Here is a 22,776-nt window from a genome sequence, read left to right as displayed (position 1 = left end):
ACTCTTTCTATTCTCTCCCCAGTAAACAATTTGTGGAATTTATTATTTAATTGTCTTTCTTGTTTTTTTAGTCATGCTTGTTCAAAGAGTTCTTGAGAAGTTTCATCATCTTTAACGCTTTCTCTTCCTCTTTGATTTGATTTCGCTATCTTTCTTGCATGATCACATTATTAGGAAACGGGGAGAATGGAAGGGGAAAAGAGGTAATGCAAAAAGCATTAGTAGTTGGATATGGAAAAAGGAAGGGATAAAAGGTTCTAAAAGGATAAAGTTGATAGTGGAATATATACAACTTATTATTAGATTTACATGTTATAATAAGTGTGACATTTTCATAATAAAAGTAACACTGTGAATCTAGTAAAAGGAAACTTGCATAATAAGTTAAAGGAAAAACTTATTATGACAACTATAGTGGACTTATCATAATGACAAAATTAAAATTATTTTTAAAACTTATTATGATAGCTTTAGGGAGATTTACCATAGTAAAACTTTATTACAACTGTTGTATACACTTTTATCTCAAACTAAACATCATTTTTGAATCATTGGAACTCACCCAGTCATCTCCAATGAGATCACTGTTGACTAGAATCAAAACCCTACCATTGTTGCGTCAGTAATTCTGTTACCGTTTGGACAATAAGGTTTTGTCTATTTCCTTCACTTGATTGTTTGGTTGGGTCGATGATTCTGCTACCGTTTAGACAATAAGGTTTCGTTTCTTTCCTCCACTAGATGTTTGATGTGTTGTGCTCGACATTGGTTGCTTGAGTTTTTTTTTTTCTTTTTGGATGATTGATTTAGTTTTCTTTCGATAGAAATCAATTGAATTTAATCAATTTGAGTTTTTTTTGGACACTGCTTCAAAGATCAAGGAGCAACTTGCTTGGGTAAAGAATCCATTGGAAAACCTATCTTAAAAACATTTAAAAGAAAACCCATTAAAATTATCGAAAACTTTTAACACAAATCATCCCATAAAAAGATAACGTTAACAATAAAATCATGACTTGTACAGATGTTGTAATTCACTGATACCTTATATGAGCTTAAATATTTTATCATTTGAATTGTTAAACAGTGTTGGTTGTACAAACATTAATGAACAAAATGTAACAAGATAATCTTTTATATGACCGACCCAGTTATATAAAAAGTCCGTTCAACAGAGATTGTTTTAGTAAAATTATTTATCTAAATGTTTCGGCAGGATTTAGAACCCTAATCCAAAATATTCAAAGTTGTTTGCTCCGATGTCCAATTGTATTGTCTTCTCTCATCTCCTTGTCCAAGCCGCGAGGGAGCGTGCCTGCAAAAGACACTTCAACGCTCAAGTCAGTGACCTCGCGTAGTAATCATGTAATCAAGATTAGTTATCAGAGCTCTAAATTCAGTTCAAGTTACCTGTCTCCTTTGCCAGACAAATATTTATAAATTATAATGAGCTTACTGTTAGGTCTGACTCATTAACCACCAATGAATGACAATAATAATTATCAATAAAAGACAATTATTTTCATTAACTCTCCGACAGTTATTACTATTAATTACCTTAACGGCTGATTTTACCGATCAGTTCATTGACTTGAGAGGTATCATCGGTCGGACGACTCTTCTGCACCTTTACCGTTCGGTCGGCTATGAGCCCATAGTAACATAAGTCTCCCAAGCCCTAGCAAAATTTTTGATGTTGCGTTGGGTTTATAAAGTTATATCGATCGGTAGAGGATTTTACCTGAGTTTCAACTCATACTAGCATGCGTTCTTTATCGTCCGATCGAGTTTTGCGCTAAGAGTTCCTTTGAAGTGTTCCCAGAACAAGGCGAGTTCACGAAAGAGCTTGCTTTGCCGCTTTATTTAGGCCTTAGGAGTTCACCAGGAGTGTGCCCTAAGATCAAGGTGAGAGTTCACGAAAGAAATCTGCCTCACTCGCTCGGTTTAGGTCTTAGGAGCTCTCTAGAAGGGTGCCCTAAGACCAAGGTGAGAGTTCACGAAAGAAATATGCCTCACCCGCTCGATTTAGGTCTTAGGAGTTCACCAGGAGCGTGTCCTAAGACCTGGGTGAGAGTTCACGAAAGAAATCTGCCGCCCGCTCGATTTTGGTCTTAGGAGCTCTCTAGAAGCGTGTCCTAAGACCAAGGTGAGAGTTCACGAAAGAAATCTTTCTCACCCGCTTGGTTTAGGTCTTAGGAGCTCTCTAGAAGCCTGCCCTAAGACCAAGGTGAGAGTTCACGAAAGAAATCTGCCTCACCCGCTCGGTTTAGGTCTTAGGTGCTCTCTAGAAGCGTGTCCTAAGACCAAGGTGAGAGTTCACGAAAGAAATCTGCCTCACCCACTCGGTTTAGGTCTTGGGAGCTCTCTAGAAGCGTGCTCTAATGTAAGATCCTTGAAAATATTTGTAAGTTAAAATGTAAGATCCATAAAAAAAAAATATTTATAATTGTAAATTTTAACATTTTATTAGTAATAATAATTTTAATGGATAGAAAAATGTAAATTTTTGGATATAAAGTTATAGTAATTCTAGAGGGAGAGCTTCAAATTTTTGATAACTTATTTAGGATTTTTTTTAAGAAAAGTGAATAGTGAATAGTAAATAGTAAATAGTAAATAGTGAATAGTGAATAGTAAATAGTTAAAAAAAAAATATATTAAAATAAATTGTGGAAGAGAACACTCCACGTAGAATTAATCATTCAGATATAAGAATGATGAATAAAAAATAATTTTTGAATAGTAAAAATGAATAGTAAAAGTGAATAGTAAAAATGAATAGTAAAAAATGAATAGTAAAATTTTTTTGCTATAAATAGCCAAGGGGGGGAGGCTGAAAATTTGCACCAAAATTCTAGAGAAATTGTGAGAGAAGAGAGTTGGAGGAAATTATAGTTAAAGAGGGGAAATTCTGGAAGTTTCCGGAGAACGGTTTGAGAAGAGGAAACTAAGTCTGGAATAGAGGTAAGGGAAGCTAACTTTGAGTATTTCTTTTTGTATTATCTTGAGTCTTGAATATGCTATAATTTTTCTTTTGTCTGATTTTAAATCTTGAATATGGAGTATTTTGTTTCTGTATGATTTTGAATTTTAAATAAGAGTATGTTTTGTGTTAATATCCAAGTGTGATAGTTGTAAAATATGATGTTGATTATGTTATGCCAATTGTATGTTATTAGTGGTTTATTTTTGTATTTTGGAAGGATTAGAAATTGTCTAACCGGCTCTGCCAGATTCAATTTCTTATTTCCCCAAACATTTTATTGTTTTCCTTATTTATTTTTATTGTTTTTTGGAAGGATTAGAAATTGTCTAACCGGCTCTGCCACATTCAATTTCTTGATTCCCCAAACTTTTTATTTCCTTCCGTATTTATTTTATTACATTTTTGGAAGGATTAGAAGTTGTCTAACCGGCTCTGCCAGATTCAACTTCTTGTTTCCCCAAACTATTTATTTCTTTGCTTATTTATTTTATTGCATTTTTGGAAGGATTAGAAGTTGTCTAACCGGCTCTGCCAGATTCAACTTCTTATTTCCCCAGACATGTATTGTTCTTGTTATTTAATTATATTGTATTGATGGATGGATTAGAAGTTGTCTAACCGGCTCTGCCAGATTCAACTTCTTGTTTCCCCATGAATTTTTATATTAAGATTATTTTTATGATTGTCAAATATTGTATTCTTCTATGACCATTTATAGTAATGTTTTATTATTGTTAATTGTTTATAATTATCTTGTATGAATTCTATTATGGATGTTTATTGTGATGAAATTATTGAATGAGTTTGTTGGCTGAAATTAATCTTGTTGGAAGGTTTGGAATAAGGGTTCTGTAATAGCTTGTATATGGGTATTAAATATATAAACAGTGTTTGAGGTTGTTGTGAGAGGAAGTAAAATTAGGCATTTTAAGATTTAGAGCATAAGAAAACAAGGCAGATAAATTAAATAAATAAATTGTTAATTATTGAAGGTCTCCCTTTGTTGGTAGGATAGAGGAACCTTAAAAACCTGAGTTGGCACATCCCTGATCATAGAGCAGCCCTGGCCTGGTCCAGTCAGTTGTGACTAGTCATATGTGCTGGCGTCGAAGGTGAGTTTGATGCGTTCAGACATCTGGGTCCTCTCCGGTGACCAATTGGGGTAAAGAAAAATCTCTACTAGGATGAAAATAAAATAAAACAAGTTGATTGTAGATGCATAATATTATCATGGTAAAAATTTCATATATATTTTATTTATCATTACATTGAGCCCAGACTTTAATATGTAGTTCCTAAGATATGTTGATATATTTTGGTTGATCCATGATCTTTGTTTGGTGAAAATATGTTGAGTTATACTCGGTATGGTCAAAATGAGTTTATAATATGAAGTATGATATCTGGCAATATGTTTAATTTATTGACACCAAAATAGGTTATTGTCAAATTATGATTAGAGAATGAACATGATTGAGTTATGCGGAGAAGAAGTTATGAATTGTTGATTTGATGAAATGTTGGAGTGGATAAGAGGATATGAAATGTTGATTTGATGAAATGTTGGAGTAGATATAAGAAATCATTGCTTATGAAATGATGTTTCCTACGGGAAGTAGTATGTTCGGTTTATACCATGGGAGCTTGATATGAGCAAAGTCACACCTGAGGTTTATGAAAGCAGGCAGCAAGTGGTCTGACCATAAGGCTTTGACATAAATATGTGGTTCATAAGTTTTATAGAAGCAGGCAGAGAGAGGTCTGACCATAAGGCTTCAGAGAGTAATACATAGTATACAGGTGAGGCTTAAGGAAGCAGGCAGAGAGCGGTCTGACCATAAGGCTTCGTGAGTAAGCATGGTAAAATTGTAAGGTTTATGAAATTGAGGAAGTTGATTTTGCTAATGATGAATTAATGACATCGGGGTAATGATATTTTAGTAATTGTAGAAATACATGTTTGAACTATTCTTATTACAAGTTTAATGATTGATATGATATGGTTGGCTTACCCTTATTTGTTTGTTCTATGATCATATAACTCATGTTATATGTGATTAGATAATGTTGCAGATGCGGTTGAAAAAGCTTAGAGATGAGAGAGAGATGCGGGAAAAAAACTTTCAGGGATTTTTGTAAAAAGAATAAATTTGTATTGGGAAGATTATGTTGTGTAAAACTTATAAGTTGAAATTTCAATGATGAAGACTATATTGTTTAAAGTTTGTAAGTTTGGTATTGTACTTTGGAGTAATTGAAATAAAGTTTGATTGTTTATATGAGATATCAAATTAATTTAGTCTCTACTATCAGTAATACCCTTTAAAATATTTGGGTGTTACACCTAAGACCAAGGTGAGAGTTCACGAAAGAAATCTGCCTCACCCGCTCAGTTTAGGTCTTAGGAGTTCTCTAGAAGCGTGCCATAAGACCAAGGTGAGAGTTCACGAAAGAAATTTGCCTCACCTAGTTGAAAAAATGATTCATGCCCATCGGTTGCTCAAAGTTGGCCAAGTAGTTTGGATACAGAGTCCTGTTATCTACATTGAAGAAAAACCACTAGAATTTTGAAATGTCAGAAAAATGTAGCTGAATTTAGTTTGAGGACAGAGGACCGGGCAAGTGAGACACTTCGGTCTTCCATTGATTGTTTTTTTTTTCAATGTCTTGAGAAATCCGTTTGGATATATCACGAACGAGATCTTACTGCTCAATGTCTTGTGACCTTGTGAACATTAATTTTCGTCCGTTTTCGAAGATGTTTGTTGTGGTGAGCTACGTCCACCATGTTTATGCACTTCATGATACTCTAAGCAGTCTGACGGTTCGGAGAATGCCTAACATATATTTTGTGTCTATTTTCACACCAAAATGGGCTGGCTTCATAGTTAACCAGAAGGCTTCTTTTTTCTAAACCATTTCAGCACTCTCACTCGGCCTAGGAAGACCATGGGGTCTGCTGTCAAAGTTAAGAAAGTTCTCGAACTACAAGAGGAGGAACCCGGATCGGTGGGGTCAGATTCGAGCTTTTCTTTGAGGCTCTGAATATCGTTGAAAAGATGACCGGAGAAGATTAATGAGCGAGATTGAGAATGCGAGGGCGAGAGCGATGACGAGGGTGACAGTGACGGCGGTGTAGTGTTGCGGAACCGGTTGGGTGAAAACGCTATTATCGCACCAACCCCAAATCACAGCCTGCGATGGCCATGGGCGAGACGACGTCAATCGCGAAGTCCTCACTTCATCTCCAACCAAACCTGCACTCAGAAAAAACCAGAAGGAATCTCCATGAGCAATATTGCAAACCCAAGGACTCCAATTCGCTAGCAGTTGTTGCGACGCAAGGGCAAGCAAGGAGAAATTGCATTATCGAAACCCTAATTTTTGGGTGAACATGTGGCCAATTGAAGTGTGCCGGAAAGCTGCTTGACCGAATGCCCCAGAGAAACATTATTTCTTGAAGTGTTTTAATGGTAGGGTATTTGCCCAAAGGGGATGTTGCTGACTCCGAGGGAGTGGAGCATTTCAAGGTTTTTGCTTGTCGACCTCGACGTGGTCGGTGGTGATGATGTAGACATCAGGGACGAAGTCCATGCATCGCTCGTGCTCCTCCTCTTGCAGCTTGAACGAGATGCCACGAACTGCCACGAACAACGCTCCTCTGGATGCGCTTCATGAGACGATCACCACCTCTTCTCGCGAGGCCACCAGAGCGTGACCCTACATTAATTCAAAGGTTCTGGTTGGTTCCTCCGAGGTCCACGGAAGGCACTGGGATGAGCAAACGACTGTTGATGCAGAGGCCACCGAAGTCGCCGACTGCGCGGTCCCTACCGGAACTAGGGTAATCAAAGCATTCAATCGGATCTTGAATTAAATTAAATTATTCAATAAAGAATAATAAAATAAATTTAGGATAAGGAGACGTCGAAGCCCTTCTGCTGCAAGCGGATTCCTGCCATTGAAGAAAGAGAGAAAGGAATTTGGAATCGCACTCTGAATCGTCTGTAATATGTATACGTGTGAAGGAACTTCACTTGGAGAATTTCACTTTGGGAGTGATTGGCTGGGCCTAAATTGGACTTTATTTATTCTATAATCAGAGCGTAAGTCAATAGCAAAAGCATGAATAAAATGAAACTGATTTTAAACATGACAGTAGTAAAATTCTGGATGCTTCTCTTCATCTGATAACTCCAAGGAGCAATTGTTTGTGATGATGACTTGGACTGCGGCTATAGTTCCGCCTTCGCTGCTTGTCATGAGTGTTTCCTTTGTTGGATCCCAGTCCAAAGGAAAAGGAATGGCTCGTTAAGATTGCTGAAAACATTGATGACGACGTTGTTGCCGTTGGTGAAATAATTGTACAACATGTAATAAAGCTTGCAAAATGCAATTTTATTAAATAAAAATAGGTTTAAACCCTCCCTTGGTCCTCAAGTTTGTATGAAAATCTCATTTGGGTCCTCAAGTTTTTTTCTATCTCAATTGGGTCATATTTTTTGTAAAAGTGAGCACATTGTACCATAACCGTTAAGTGGTGTGAGACGGCGTTAAATTGGTGTGAGCTGGATTTTTCCATTTACGGACGTGGCATTGTGCATTAAAATTGACTGTTTGTTGTGTTTTATCCACGTAGGCTACGAAGCCCTAACATTTAAGGGCATCCCATCTCATCCAAAGTATATTCTCGTGTTGGAGAGGATCGTGTTTCGTCTTGGTGAAGCAGAGCTGCTGTCTTACGTCTTGGGCAAGCACTGTTGAGGTGGTGGTAAGGATGTCTCGTTCATCTTCCTCTTGCAAATGTTTGGGTTCGGCCATGCAACGCAGTAGTGGCAGTGTTAGGAGCTTCGATGGAAACCCAAGATGCCTCTGTGGTCACAGTGCAGTGTTTCGTATTGCGAGAACCCCTAAAAACAAGGGAAAAAAATTCTGGGGTTGCCCTAACTTCAAGGTCAGTTTGATATAACAATAAATCTATGTCTATTTATTTGGGTTTTGACGAAGGAGTGTGTGTTGGTGTTGAACAGGGTGGGAGTGGAGAATTGGTTGGTTGCAACTTCTTCAAGTGGTGCATTGACGAAGGAAATGAAGCAAAATGGCTGAATGTAGAAGAAAGGACTGATAGTGAAAGAAATGAAGAACTGGGTGTGATGAGCATGGAAGACAGTGTGTTGCAAATGGAAGAAACATATTGTCCAAAGATCAGACTGGGTTGTATAGAGAAAAGTTTAGTTAAGTTAGATAAGTGGTTTAAATTGTTAGTGGGGATGATCTTTGTCATATTTGTTTTGAATGTAATTGTATTAGCAATGTTGGTGAAAGTTGGTTGATGCTGTGTCATCTGTGATCAGACTTGAAACTTGGCTTATATGTAATGTGTGTTTTATTAATGTTGGTGAGTTATTACAGTGATAATGTGTGTCATTTAATTTCTTTTAATTGTATTGTTACTTTAAGTGGAATAATGATAAAGCAAAATCATGACTAAGTGGAGTAATGAGAAACATGATAAAGTAATGAGCAATAAAGTTGATGAGTGATAACAAAATTGGGCAGTAATCACTTTCTGATAACCACAAACATTGTCTTAGATGATAACAGAAGCTGTTCAAAATGATAACAACATTGTCTTACATATCCAAAATACATCATAACAATACATTTGCTACAAAATATAAATTTAGGATCAGTACAGACTGTGTTCAGTACATTAGATCATTGATCACATCATTCATCAGATAAAGGCATAGTTGCTGGAGGTTGGGTGACTTGAGAAGATTGTGCTGTAGGAACCTCTACTGTTGGAGGTCTTTGTGGACAGCCTTTTCTGTTGTGTCCAAGTTCTTTGCAGATGGCACATGTTTTCCTCTGCCCACCCTTTCTTAATTCACTGTTATTCTTCTTCAACTCCCACTCCTCTAGTCTTCGTTTCTTCTTGGGCCTTCCTGGCATTGTCCTCTTCTTTGGTGGTAATATATCTGCATAGGGTGTAACATCCCAGACATGTTGTCCATTGATAGGGTTAATTATTGTGTTGTAAGTCTCTTCATAAGTAGACTTCCTAAACCAGTGGCCAATGTATTCTTCTGCATTTATATTCAAAAATTTCATTGCAGTGATGGCATGAGTACACGGAATGCCAGTAATTGCCCATTTTCTACATGTGCAGTCCATGGTGTCAATATTCACAACAAATTGCTGACCAAATTCTGAAAGATGTTTCACTTCAAATAATTTTTCTCTTGACCACCTATATGTAATACACAATTAGATGGATCACTATAAATGGAAAGAAAGTTAACATGAATGGAAACACACATCATAAAAGTTACCTTGGTAACCAATATCTAGTTAACCAGGACTCCTTCTGAAATCTGTTAAAAACCTTGGGGCAGATTGAACCTTGATATGATGTGATCTTTGTCCTGTTGGCAGCCCATCTCTTCATTATGTAAACCCTTATGTCTTCTAACATGCTAATAATAGGATTAGACCTACTATCAACTAGCACACTATTAAAGCCCTCACACATGTTGTTCACAAGAGTGTCACATTGTGATCTAGAGGTGAATCTAGATCTTGACCAAAACCTGGGATAAGTGAATATAACTAGTCAAGTATGTGTCATGGCAAGCAAATATTGAAATATTTATAAGAGTTAATAATTAGAAGACTTAATGCATACCTAGGTGGGATGGCAAGCAGATATTTAAATGCGTTTAAATTTATGTCTCTAATATTCCTCATTTCAGTCTCCCATTGTTGTGGGTGTGTTGCTGTTGCTGCCCGCCACATCAGACGTTTAAGGTTTTTTCCAGGAAATTTTTTTCTGAAGTTTGAATATAAATGCCTAACACAAAATCTTTGTTCTACACCAGGTAGAAGATCCTGGATTGCTGGCAAAAGACCCTGACATATTCAACATATTGTAATTAACATTTGTTTAATGAAGATATTCAGTTATATGTAAAACATATTGAACATTCACTGACCTTTTGTTGGTCTGAAATAAATGTGCATCCTGCACATACAGCTGCCCCACCAAGGTCCTCAATAAGGTGCTCCAAGAACCAAGTCCAGGAGTCTTTGTTCTCTACCTCAACAATAGCATATGCTATGGGCATCATTTGGTCGTTTCCATCTCTTCCCACTGCTGTTAGTAACTCCCCTCCATACTTGCTTTTCAGAAAGCATCCATCCAAGCCAATAATAGGTCTACAACAAATGAAGCTATCCTTGCATGCCTTCAAGCATGTATAAAATCTTTGGAATATGACCTCACCATTACTGTTATCAACTTTAATTTGTACTGTTGTTCCTGGATTTGTTTTCAGCAGCTCATGACCATAATCGTGAAGTCTTCTATATTGATCTTTGAATGATCCTTCAACCTTATCTCTTGCCATTGCTCTTGCCCTAAACGCCATATTTCTTGAAATTCCTACATTCCATTTCCTAGTAACTTTGTCCCTAATGTCCATGACCTTCATTGTAGGATTTTCTCTCACATTTTTCTCCATCCTTTGACTCAACCACTTTGAAGTCATCAACTTAACATTGAAATCTCTACTACAGTTGTGGTTATCAAACACTTTTCTCAGTTGCCATGCACTGACATCAGTCCTAAAGGAACAATACGCATACCATTTACAATTTCCTCTTCCACCCAAGCACTTGACAGAAATCCTTTTCTTGTCATTCTTAATAAATTTTAAACTTTTCCCATTACTTAGTGCATAAGTCCTTATGGCATCTGTGAATTCATTTTTCTCAGCAAAATAGGTTCCTACTTCCCATTTATAATCCACCAAAGTTTTAGGCATACTAAAAGTGGGAAACCTTATCTTAGTCCTCACATGATTGTCCTCACTATCTGATCCACTAAACAACTCCTCTGATAACCACTCATTGTCAGACAACCCACACATATCATGAATAAATTCATTATCTGTTGACCGTTCAGACTCAAGTAAGGCACTGGAAGCTTGTTCTCCCACATTTCCTTTAGAAGACCCAATGTCACAATGCACGCTGACATCAATTAGAATGCCTTCACTTCTATCTACATCTTCGTCCTCAGACTCTGCCTGATGTGCATCACCCTCACTGTCTTCTACATCATCATCCTCTTCATAATCCTCTAGCTCAAAATCATCTACATCATGTACCTCAGCTTCCTCTACATGATGGATCTCAACATCCTCACCATCACCCTCATAGGCATCACTATGATCCTCACCTTCACCCTCATACCCATCACCTTCACCCTCATGGGCATCACTATGATCCTCACCATCACCCTCACCCTCACCTATTTTTGTACCACCATCACTATGATCCTGACCATCACCCTCAACCATTTTTTTACCAACATCACTATGATCCTCACCATCACCCTCATACCCATCACCTTCACCCTCATGGGCATCATCCTCACCCTCAACCATTTTTCTTCCTACTGCAGTATGATCCAGACCATCACCATCCTGGGCATCCCCCTCACCCTCCACCATTTCTGTTCCAACTTCAGTATGGACCTCAACATCACCCTCATGGGTATCCCCCTCACCCTCCACCATTTCTGTTCCAAGTTGACCATCACGAACAACCTCAACCTCAACCTCCTCCACTTGTCTTGCAACATCACCTTCATCATCAACTTGACCACCAACCCAATCAATCATTTCTACTATTTCTGGTTCCATCATATTATGAACCACATACAGATGAACTTCATCATTTAACCTAGCAATGTTCAACATGTGCATGGCACCCCTATCATCAGTTAATAATTCTAACCTATCTGGGTGCACAGACTGACCTCCTAAACCGTACCATAACTCTTTGATGTCCATATGACCTAATTCTTTGACTGACGCTACTATGCCAAAATAGCTAAACAAGTCTGGATCACAAGACCATTCTGCTCTCTCTCCTTCAAAGCTTAAGTTCCCATTATCATCACTCACAAAATTTCCAGAATGGTGGACCGCCACCTTAATACGTTCCTCATCCATATCAACAACTTCCTTTTATAACCTGTACATTATGGGGGTTAACAACTGTTTCGAATATTACAGTGCTACAACTACGGAAACACTCACTCACTAACTAAACACTCACACCGACAAAGACAGGGGGACAGGGAACAAAGTAACATCCCCACTAACGAAACACTCATAGACAGGGGACCACTACAACTGATAAACAATTCAAGAAACAAAATTCGGGACCACAATGTGTAAACTACAATGTAACAATTGAACATGCAAAATGGGGACCACAAAGCATTATAAAAATTCATACAGACCAAGACAAAAACCCAATTTCGAAGACCACAAATCACACTTATGCACTGAAACAGAAAACTAAAGACGAAACGAAGTATCTTACCTTAGTCGCGTCAACTATTAGCTGGCCTCTTCGTCTTGTTCAAGATTCGAGTTCTTGTTCGTCCTCCGCTTCGTCTCGCAACAACCAAATTAAATCCCCAATTCCAATTTCAAATCCCTAATTCTGATATACCTAATATGAATAAAGGGTACTTATGCCACATCAGCACTATTTTTTTAAACAAAACAGTCCACGTAAGAAACCCTAAACACATCACCACATTCTCTGTGCACCAGCTCACACCAATTTAACGCCGTCTCACATCACTTAACGGTTATGGTACAATGTGCTCACTTTTACAAAAAATATGACCCAATTGAGACAGAAAAAAACTTGAGGACCCAAATGAGATTTTCATACAAACTTGAGGATCAAGGGAGAGTTTAAACCATAAAAATAATATGGAAAAAGGTATGAAAATAATTCTGCAGCACGTGATAAAGCTCGCAACATAAGATAAAGCACGGAGCATGGGAAATTGCGCCGGTGAAATCTGCACAGCACAATGTGCCACCTAAGAAACCATCGTCTTTTTTATTTCATGTACCCCTATGTCCTTTTATAATAAAGTGATATTTCAAGTTGTGAAATACTTTCACTCCTAACAAGAAGAGCTTTCTATCCTCCGCCTTTTGGATTATCTCAAGCTTCGGCGTGGAGTGATGGCAGTTTCAGGATCAGTCATGGCGGGATTTATGAGATTCATTTCGTAAATTCTCAAATAATGTTTTTCCTGAAAATTCCTTAAACAAAAACAAGTCATTAAAAATTAAATTTTTTGTTTGTGCTACCAGATTTGGTATTGATCCGAAATAACGATGTAGATACCGAGTGCTCGTCAGGCTCCTAGTGGCCAAAAGGGGATGTCGTTCGGCCCCACGGTGGGTGTCAAAATATTTCGGCAGGATTTAGAACCCTAATCCAAAACATTCACAGTTGTCTGCCTCGATGTCCAGTTGTATTGTCTTCTCCCTTCTCCTTGTCCAAGCCACGGGGGAGGGTGCCTGCAAAAGACACTCCAACGCTCAAGTCAGTGACCTCGCGTAGTCAAGATTAATTATCAGAGCTCTAAGTTCAGTTAAGTTCAAGTTACCTGTCTCCTTTGCCAGATAAATATTTATAAATTATAATGAGTTTACCGTTAGGTCTGACTCATTAACCACCAATGAATTACAATATTAATTATCAATAAACCGACAGTTATTACTATTAATTACCTTAACGGTTGATTTTACCGATTGGTTTATTAACCTGAGAAGTATCATCGGTCAGACGACTCTTTTGCACCTTTACCGTTCAGTCGACTATGAGCCCATAGTAACACTAAATATTATGTTTGTTATTGTTTTAAATTGCAAGAACTTTGATTTCCTATGTATTAAAATATAGATTATGTTTTCCATTAAATATGGCTACGCACTGTGTTACTCTTCATTTGTCATTTGCTTTTGTAGCAGAGCAACTATCGTGAGTATTTGAAACATGGAAGAGGGCGGGGTAAGCTTCTAGAAGCAAGATGGTGAAGGAGTGGAAGGGTTGGACGGCGGGAGGAGAGGGTGGCGGGGAGGACTCGGTGGCGGAGAAGAGGTGGGTCAGGAGTTTGAAAACGGCCATTTGGTGGATGAGTTTGTGGATGTGGTGAATATCGGATGGGGTGGCCAGGCGGATCCGCGTGAAGAGTTGGTGGTCCGACGGGGTGGTTTCCGGTGTCGGGGTCGGCGGCGCTGCCGGGCCATTGATCTTGGTTCGGAGCAATGTAAAGTGGTGGTGTTTTAATTTACGTGTGTGTGCATGCATGGACAAATATAAGACCTTGAAATGACATGTTTAACCCGATGTTTCAAATTTGGTGTTGGAGTTGGCGGCGCTGCCATGGCCATCTTAGTTCGGAGACAGTGATGTTTGTAAAATTGAGTGGTTAGTGCATGTATGGGACTGATATATATAAGACAATAAAAGGGCATGTGACTTCCAATTTTTCATTTAACACTCTTTTGAGACCAATAAAATAACATTTTTAATTTAAAATATAGAAGAAATTAGGATGAGTCAACTAAAAAAGAATAAATATTTTTTTATTAGGTCTTGATAGGTATAGGAAAAATATGAAGGTGTGCACGGAAAGTTCTCTATTATTGATATTGATAGACATTCTTTAATCTTACTTAACTCTTATACTATTGGAAAAAGTGATGTTAATATCTAACTTGTTTAAAAGATTTTTCAATTATTATTATTATTTACTAATTAAAACATATCCTCTATAAGCATGCGTGCTATATTTTTATATTAATTAAGTTCTTAAAAAGAATTAAGTTTAAATATGTAGTTATTTAAAAGGATAAAATAATAAAATATTTATTTTAATTAAAAAAACTGTTAAATTTAAAATAATTTTTCAATTTAAAATATTTATTGTTAAATTCTTAAATTGTCGTTAAATTGTTGTAGATAGTGGAGTTATTAGAGTTTTCTCTTCTGTATGAAATGAAGGATCCCATAAAAGAACAACGTTTGACGGATTTTACTAGTGATTTACATTGTGACCGTGTACTTGATGACCAACGATAGACCCTGTACTCTGTACGTCGATGGCCCTTCCAATCCAGAGGAGGCAGAGCAAACATAGTCTTTAAACCTTTGTTTACTTGAATGGATTTGGGGGAGAGTAATTGAGTGGATTTAAAGATAAATTTTTTTGTTGTTTATTTAAGTAAATTTGGAGGTAAGTAAGAATGAATTTGGAAGTAACGTTTGTGAGAATTGGTGTAGGATTTGATTGATATGACAAATTAAAAAAAATTTACTTCCAAATTCACTCTTACCTACTTCTAAATCCACTTAAATAAACAATAAAAAAATTTATTTTCAAATGTTCTCAAATTCATTCAATCACTCTCCTCCAAATTCATTCAAGTGAACAAAACCTAAAGGCCTAAACGATGTTCTAATAGAAAAATCCCAACATTTCAACTTCAAGATGTCAAATAATCAGGCCGAGACCATCATAGCCGACTTCACCTTAGGGATGGAAGTAGGAGCTAGTCAAACAATATATGATGAACAAACTCCTACCTTATAGTTGGTCATCTCATAGGCGATTACCAAATCAAAGATACACTACAATTGTAGTATTACCACCTCGTTACAAACCTAATCGAATCCTTCACTAAGGTTAAACTTAAGCACACACCTCGAAAATACAACATACCATTGCAAAAAGGCCTTTGACGTATGTTATTTTGGACTTTCAACGTCCAACCTAGCACCGACATCTTATTGGGAGACGTCAATTTGACTTCAGATTCCAAATTGGACGTTAATTGATGTTGGTTGCCACGTGGACGTCAAAATTGAGGTCGGCTACTAGAGGACTGACGTTGGTTCGCGCTGAACGAGCCTTTGCCTCACTGAGCTCGAAATTACTGGTTGGCAATTGACATCGGACTGTGTACTAATCGACGTCCATTTTGTTTTTGTTTTAAATAAATTTGTTTTTAAAATAAAACCACACCTAAAATAAAAAAAAAATTATCTCAGCATATCACAAAATTATAAATATTGTGCGTTTCAAGTGATTATAATACTAAATAATCTGAAAAGCAATGAAGTGGGCACAAGCAACGCGCACAATAATGGTCCGAAAGTGCCACCTCCGAGGTCCTACAATGCGTACAAGAAACCACACCAAAAGTCAATGAAAATGTACTTTAATCGGTGTAAATGAAAGATAATGGTTCTAAACATAATGTAATCGGTGCAAATGAAAGATAATGGTTCTAAACATAATATAATCGGTGCAAAATGATTTTAAACGGTGTAAAGTGGAGGGAAACTTACCTCAACGTCAATGGAAAACAAGAGAAAACAAGACGAAGGTAGAATGCGTAACTGATGCTCGCGTTATGGAGTTGGTGAAAAACAGGGGATTTAAAGTCGGCTCCCTTCCAGACGACGTCTAAGTCATAAAAAAAATTAATATTGCCGCCCAAAATAAGGTATTTTCGCACCTTTTGACGTCGTGTGGGTGGGGAGTTGACCTCTAATTTGAATTAGAAGTCGAGGGGACTAGTAGCAGACGTCCAAAATCTATAAAACAATGACTTTTCAGTTTGTATGCAGACCATTTGACGTCTGACTCTGAGGGAGCCGACGTTTGGACCATATTTGACGTCGGAGAGCCCTTAATCCGACATCTATAATGGCGTTTATTAACTCTCTATTTTCCCCATTTTTTTGTGTTTAGAAGTCATTTTTAGTTCATCTTTGTTCTTAATTGTATAGAATTAGATTAATTTTGGGTTTTTTTTTATTAAATCTTAGGTTTTGTGAATTTTTAGTTAAAAATAGGTTTTTAGGTGTATTTTGTAGAGTTTTTAAATAATTAGGAAATTAATATTTTTCTGTTTTTTTTTAGTTTTGTTTAAATGGATTTTTAAATTTTTAATTGATGAATAAACATTTTCTTATCTGCTGAATGGTCCTTGTTCTTTAACTTTTCTATTTTGCAGAGTGGCCCCTGGTCAAACGGGCCAAGAATTGAGTCAACAAGAAGCAAATGGGTTGGTGTTGTTTGGGCCAAATTAAGAAGAGTTATTATTAATCAAAAGGGCTGGAAGGCCAATAGCAGAAATGAAGCTGACTGGAAGCAATTGGGCCAACGCTAGTGCTGATTAAAATGAAGTAGGTGTTGCTCCCTCCACCACCACACCTTTCTCCCTCCACCTCCCCTTTACTATTTTGTCTCTCAGTAAAATTTTATTTTTAGGGTTATTATTTTTTAATTTTACTCATTCACAACCTATTTCATTAATAACCTATTCTAGTCTCGTACATGAGTAAAATATTTTTCTTTCATTTTAACATTATATTTCTTCCTCTCTTTCTTTCGTCGTTGTGAGATACTACAAGATGCAAAGGTTGGTGGTGGTGGAAAGAATTATCAAGCAGTCTCCCTCTCGTGGTGCAGTGTGTGAGTGATTCCTCATATTCGAATGAACTTTGAAATAAAACCCTAAAATAAAAAATGTAACCTTTAAACGGAGGTGACATCCTTCAACGGATGTCAACATCCTTCAACGGATGTCAACATCCTTCAACGGATGTCAACATCCTTCAACGGATGTCAACATCCGTTTAAGGAAAAACGGATGTCAACATCCGTTTAAGGAAAAACGGATGTCGACATCCGTTTTACCTTAAACGGATGTTGACATCTGTTTCCGTTTTTTATTTTAGAGTTTGTTTTATTAGGGCCGTTGATGTATACTTCCTTACGCTGGTTGATGTTCTGGATGTTCCTCGATGTTCCTCCACACCACGGCGGCGACGCTTCTTCACACCACGGCGGCAATGGAAGCTTTCAAACAAAAAAAAAAGAAACTGGGAAGAAAAAGGAATGGAAGTACGGGAGGTGGAGAGGTGAAACGAAAATGGGGAAAGGGAAAGAGAGTTCCGTAGGTGGGTGCTGAGAAAGTAAAATTAGGGTTTCAAATTATTTAAAATAGGATAAAAGTAAAAATCTTTTTATCTTAAAAGATATAATTGTATTTAAAATAATGTGAAGAAGTGGAGGAAGTATAGGACGGTGGTGGAGGGAGCAACACCCAAATGAAGTGCAATGTGTGCAAGGAGTTGGGCTGAAGCCATTAGGAAGATTAGTGAAACGCGCGTTTTGGCACCAGCAATTTTAGTGCAACACACCGTTTCGGTGTAAATTGAGCAGTGAAGATGAGCACAGGCAGAGGAGCTCGATCATTTAGGTTTTCCCCAATTTCTTCATGTGTTAGGGTTCCAACAAAGAGAAGAATAGCGAACCAGTAGCGATCTCCATGGTGTGAAATTGAAGCTGATTCTCTACACGTGCGGAGCTTGAACCAGCAGGAAGATAGAAGTTGATCGGATGGCTGAAAAGATCGAAGTGGTTGGGGATCAGAGAGTTAGTTAAGAAGAAGCACCGCGAAGCTTCCAGAGTCTTGGTTCGTTATAGGTTCTTCTCCTCTTCCCCCTTTCCCATCTTCTTTTCTTTTTCTGTTTTGGACTTTCCCTGTATAAAGGGAAGTCTTGTAAAGTGAATAATATGGGTGGTGGGTGACAGGCACCATTCTTTGGTTGAGACATGCACTGGGTGACAAACGGTGTACTTAGACTAGGTTTTCGATTGTTTGCTTTTAGTTTCGAATTTTAAGCTTTCTTAGGAGTAGATACTTTGATTCTTGCATTGGAGTTCTTGGATCATTCCATTGGGTGACGGACGGTGGATTCTTTGAACTCTGGTATCACTTGTATTTTCGATTTCAGATTTCAATACGAAGTTTATGTTTCCATTTGTTCCAGTTTACTTTTCTTTGATTGCCTTTCAATTCAATTTACATTTCCTGCATTTGAATTTACTTTTTCATCACTGTTGTTGATTGTTGATTCTGCTTATATTTTAGATTGTAGTATCTTTCTTTCCTGCATTGATTCTATTCAGTTGATATTCATTTCTTAGTTTGATGATGTTTTCATATTATAGAGTTGATATTTTGATTCTGTTTCTTATTGCTTTTAGAGTAGTTTTATGATGTTTCTGATTAGTGATATGACATATTTCTAGATTGTACAAATACGGGGTTGATGAATTGAGTGAGAGTCACCATTTTATGTTCTGAAATATGGACTCAAAGAGCCCAAAGTGGGCTTTATTTTACAGGATGTCTTCCTAAGAGTGACTGAGACCCATTTGATCAGTTGAATGTTTGTTAATTCTACAAATTGTTTTTTACCTGAATTCTTTGTATGAATCTTTACTTAGGTTTTTTGATAGAAGATAGCTTTAGGACAGTTGCTTTAATTCTCCTTCAATATTGTTGTTTTCATTTAAGATTTCTTTTTCAGACTTGGCATTATAGCTTCTCATTAGTAGAATTAGGATTTATCTTGTTTCGGTTCTTTCATAAATAGTTCACTTTCTTATTTTAGTTTTTAGCTTATTAGGTTTTGTTTTACATATTCTTTCTTCATTGCATCTGGTTCATAACAGTAGGTATTAGTTTCCCTTATTCATACATCATTTAGATAGGTCAAATCATGCATTTGCATTTAGTTTCTTTTATTTTTAAAAATTTATTTTATTTTCCCCACCTAGTTTTAGTTTTAGTAAATAAATAATTAGGTTATAATTCTACAATTCTATTCTTAATAAGTACCAAGTCCACGGATTAGATCCTATGTTGCTCCTATACTACATTAGTGGAGAATTTAGGTTTGTTGACTTTTGTGCGACCAACAGCCTCTCAACAACGTTTTATTTACAAAGTTGTCACCGATCATTTTTTACGTTAGATTTTCTTTCGATAGACATTAAACGTGTGAAGTTAAATGTTATTTTTGTGCTAACGACATGAAAGCATATGTGCTCTACAAGTTGGCGAAAACCAAGAAGAAGGTGAGGTTACCTCAAGTATTATCATCTCCACAATCATCAACCGAAGAGAGTCCCTTCAACTTAGTGTACGACACTGACACTATAATTCCTATGGAGATTGACAAACTATCCTTGCGACAACAACAATATGATGAAAAGGGTAATCAAGACTGTCTCGGCACAAGTCTATACCAATTAGTTGAAAAGCAAGAGAATGCCTAGATACGTGAGGTGGCTACAAAGTAGAAAGCACAGAGAAGATACAATGCCAAGTTACAACCTAGGATCTTCAAATGGGTGACTTAGTATGGCGAATGACCAACAACCCTAGGAAGAATCATGACAAGTTCTCCGCAAATTGGGAATGACCTGTATAGTTGAAGATGCCAATAGGGGTGCTTATAGGCTAGAATATTTGTCGGGGAAGCCTATATCCAATACTTGGAATGTAACACACTTGAAAATTTATTTAACCTATGAACTTGTAGATAGCAGATCTATTGTAACCCAAATTATACTCTTTCCTTAGTCGATCTTTTTTCCCTAAGGATGGTTTTGGTCCAAAATGTTTTAAAGAGACATTTCATCAACAAAAGGAGGGTTTTTCACTATCAAGATTCTTTTTTATTATTTTGCAAGCAACTAAATTCCCTACCGCTTAAGGAGAAGGTGTTGGTCGAACATTTCAAGCAGTTCCATGCCGCTTACCAAGGTGGTCCTTGTTGAACCTTCCATGTAGTTCCATATCGCCTTTCAAGGCAATCTTGGTTGAACCTTCCATGCAATTCCTTGTCACCTACTAAAGTGGTCCTAGTTGAACCTTCCTTACAGTTTCCTATTGCCTACCAAGACAATCTTGGTTGAACCATCCATGTAGTTCCCTGTCACCTACCAAAGAGGTCCTATTTGAACCGTCCTTGCAGTTTCCTATTGTCTATCAAGATGATGCTAGTTGAACCTTATCAATACTCGAAGTTCAAAACACATACTTAAGCTTAATCACTATTGATAAACACAAAATATTTAATCATACATGCTTCTACTACTCAAAGTATGACGAAAAAGAAAAGTCATGAAAACATAACACAAAGTCGTCACGAAAGCCCATTTCATTGATTATGAAATTTAATTCCATCATTGGTTGCTTAAACACTCGAACACCCTACAAAAAATCAATAAAAACAACACAAAAAGAAATTACAAATATTTTAAGTTAACCTACTCATCGGCCTCAATTGTCATTGTCATCATCCTTAATCATTGGATCAACAACAACTGAAGGTTTGGCTCTAAGGGGCTCCTATCCAGATTCTTCACCAATATTTTCTGCCACAACTGCGTTTTAGTTGCCTTAGCGACCGTTATCTTATGAAGATCTAGTAGTCGACCTTCAAAGATGTCTTTGTTCACGTCGTATCTTACATCTTTCAAGGAGACCGTCCTCTTGGTAGAGGAACTCGACTTGGCGGATTGCCTTGTTGAAGTCGTTAGTATGCTTAGTAACTTTCTACTTATACAACCCGACCATGTCGACCTCCAATACTACTCGACCTTGCTTCTCCTCCTCTTGTTCCTTCTTTATGTCCTCATTCTCTTTCTTCATATCTTTTTGCTTGTTCTTAGCTTTCTCGGAGGCGAGGCACCTAGTCCTCCAGGTCCTTACCTACTTGATCTCATCCTCAAAGGTATTCTTCTACTTGGCCCAGGCATTCTGCTCTACTCCATAAGCCTTTTGCAGAGAAGCTAGGTCTTCGACTAGTTTTGTCTTGTCCCCGTTGACCATCTCCCTTATAACAAATTTACTTCCCTTTGGCCGGTAACAAGGGACTTACTTTGGAATTCAATCATTGGCACACATAAGGGTAGCCAAACTCATTTGCTTTTTAGGATAATTTGTACTCGTTTTCACATCACAACCAAAGGACCTTTCAAACCATCCAAGTCAGATGATTTACTCCCTAAAGTCATACCTAACCACTGGTCCATCACTTGTGCTCTTACCCTCTATATATCCTTTCCAACTTCCCTCTGCATGGGGAGCACATGTCGCTTACCACTTCTTATAGGTCGATGCGTATCTCCTACTGGTCCCAATCTTCTTGGCTTCATCGACCAATTGGTTCCTTAGGAAACGAAAGATGTCCTCATCTGCTCTATATTGTCAACATGTTGAACCATATAGCCTACAACCACACCCTAGCCACCTTGTTGCCGTTCTTTCGCTACCATCATAGTGCCCTTGTCGCACCCTCGCCACACCCTAGTCGTGTCGTCGCCGTTCTTTTACTGCCATTGCAGAGTCTTGTCGTGCCCTCGCCACTCCCTAATCGTGTCATCGCCGTTCTTTCGCTGCCATCGATGATCCTCCCAAGTTGGTTGTCTGCGAGAAAGGAAGAAGAAAGAAGCTTGAAGCTTCTTGGTTCGTAGGTTCGCTCGAGATAAATGGCAGAGAGGAGATTGGAAATAAAACCCCTAAATAGGGTTTGTTGAGAGAAACCAGTAATAGGAAAAATAAATTGGTGTTTCCCTTCTCTACAATACTAACTTAGAACCAGTGAAAAAGGGGGAAGAAGATAGGTGTCTCCTAACAACCCTCTAACGCGAGACAAAGAAAGGGGAAAGAAGATAGGCTGGGTTATTTGAGAACATAATGAGACTTAGGGAAATTAAACTTTGAACATTGAAATTACGTAGGCCTTTATGCCTCGGTTCCCCTCTCAACCGAGGCAGTAGGCCTCTTTCAGACAAGGTGTCAAATGAAAAGTCTAACTTGCAGAAAAGTAGGTGGATTCTACAGGTTATTATGCCTCGGTTGCTCTTATAACTGAGGCAATAAACCCTTTCTACTTCGGTTTCCAAAGAATCGAGGCATATAACTTTGCTATTATTACAAAAATGCCACCGTATTTTTATATGCTTCGGCTTTTATAAAACCGAAGCATATATATGGCGCGTTTAAAAACATTTTTTTTACTAGTGTATTCAC

General features: G+C 37.5%; 1 protein-coding gene across 1 annotated transcript; it reads right to left on the bottom strand.

Annotated features, from left to right (window-relative positions):
* Positions 1–8,716: 8,716 nt before the first annotated feature.
* Positions 8,717–9,656, bottom strand: LOC128195875 (uncharacterized). Its single transcript, XM_052874576.1, has 2 exons — positions 9,322–9,656; positions 8,717–9,146 (listed from the first exon to the last, which is right to left on the bottom strand). Exons 1-2 carry the CDS (start codon positions 9,519–9,521, stop codon positions 8,717–8,719), a joined length of 630 nt encoding a protein of 209 aa, XP_052730536.1. The 5' UTR covers positions 9,522–9,656.
* Positions 9,657–22,776: the final 13,120 nt, after the last annotated feature.

Source organism: Vigna angularis, chromosome 3, assembly GCF_016808095.1.
Source record: "Vigna angularis cultivar LongXiaoDou No.4 chromosome 3, ASM1680809v1, whole genome shotgun sequence".
Taxonomy (NCBI): domain Eukaryota; kingdom Viridiplantae; phylum Streptophyta; class Magnoliopsida; order Fabales; family Fabaceae; genus Vigna; species Vigna angularis.
Note: the sequence above shows the minus strand (reverse complement) of the source record. Positions and strands in the feature narration are given on the sequence as shown.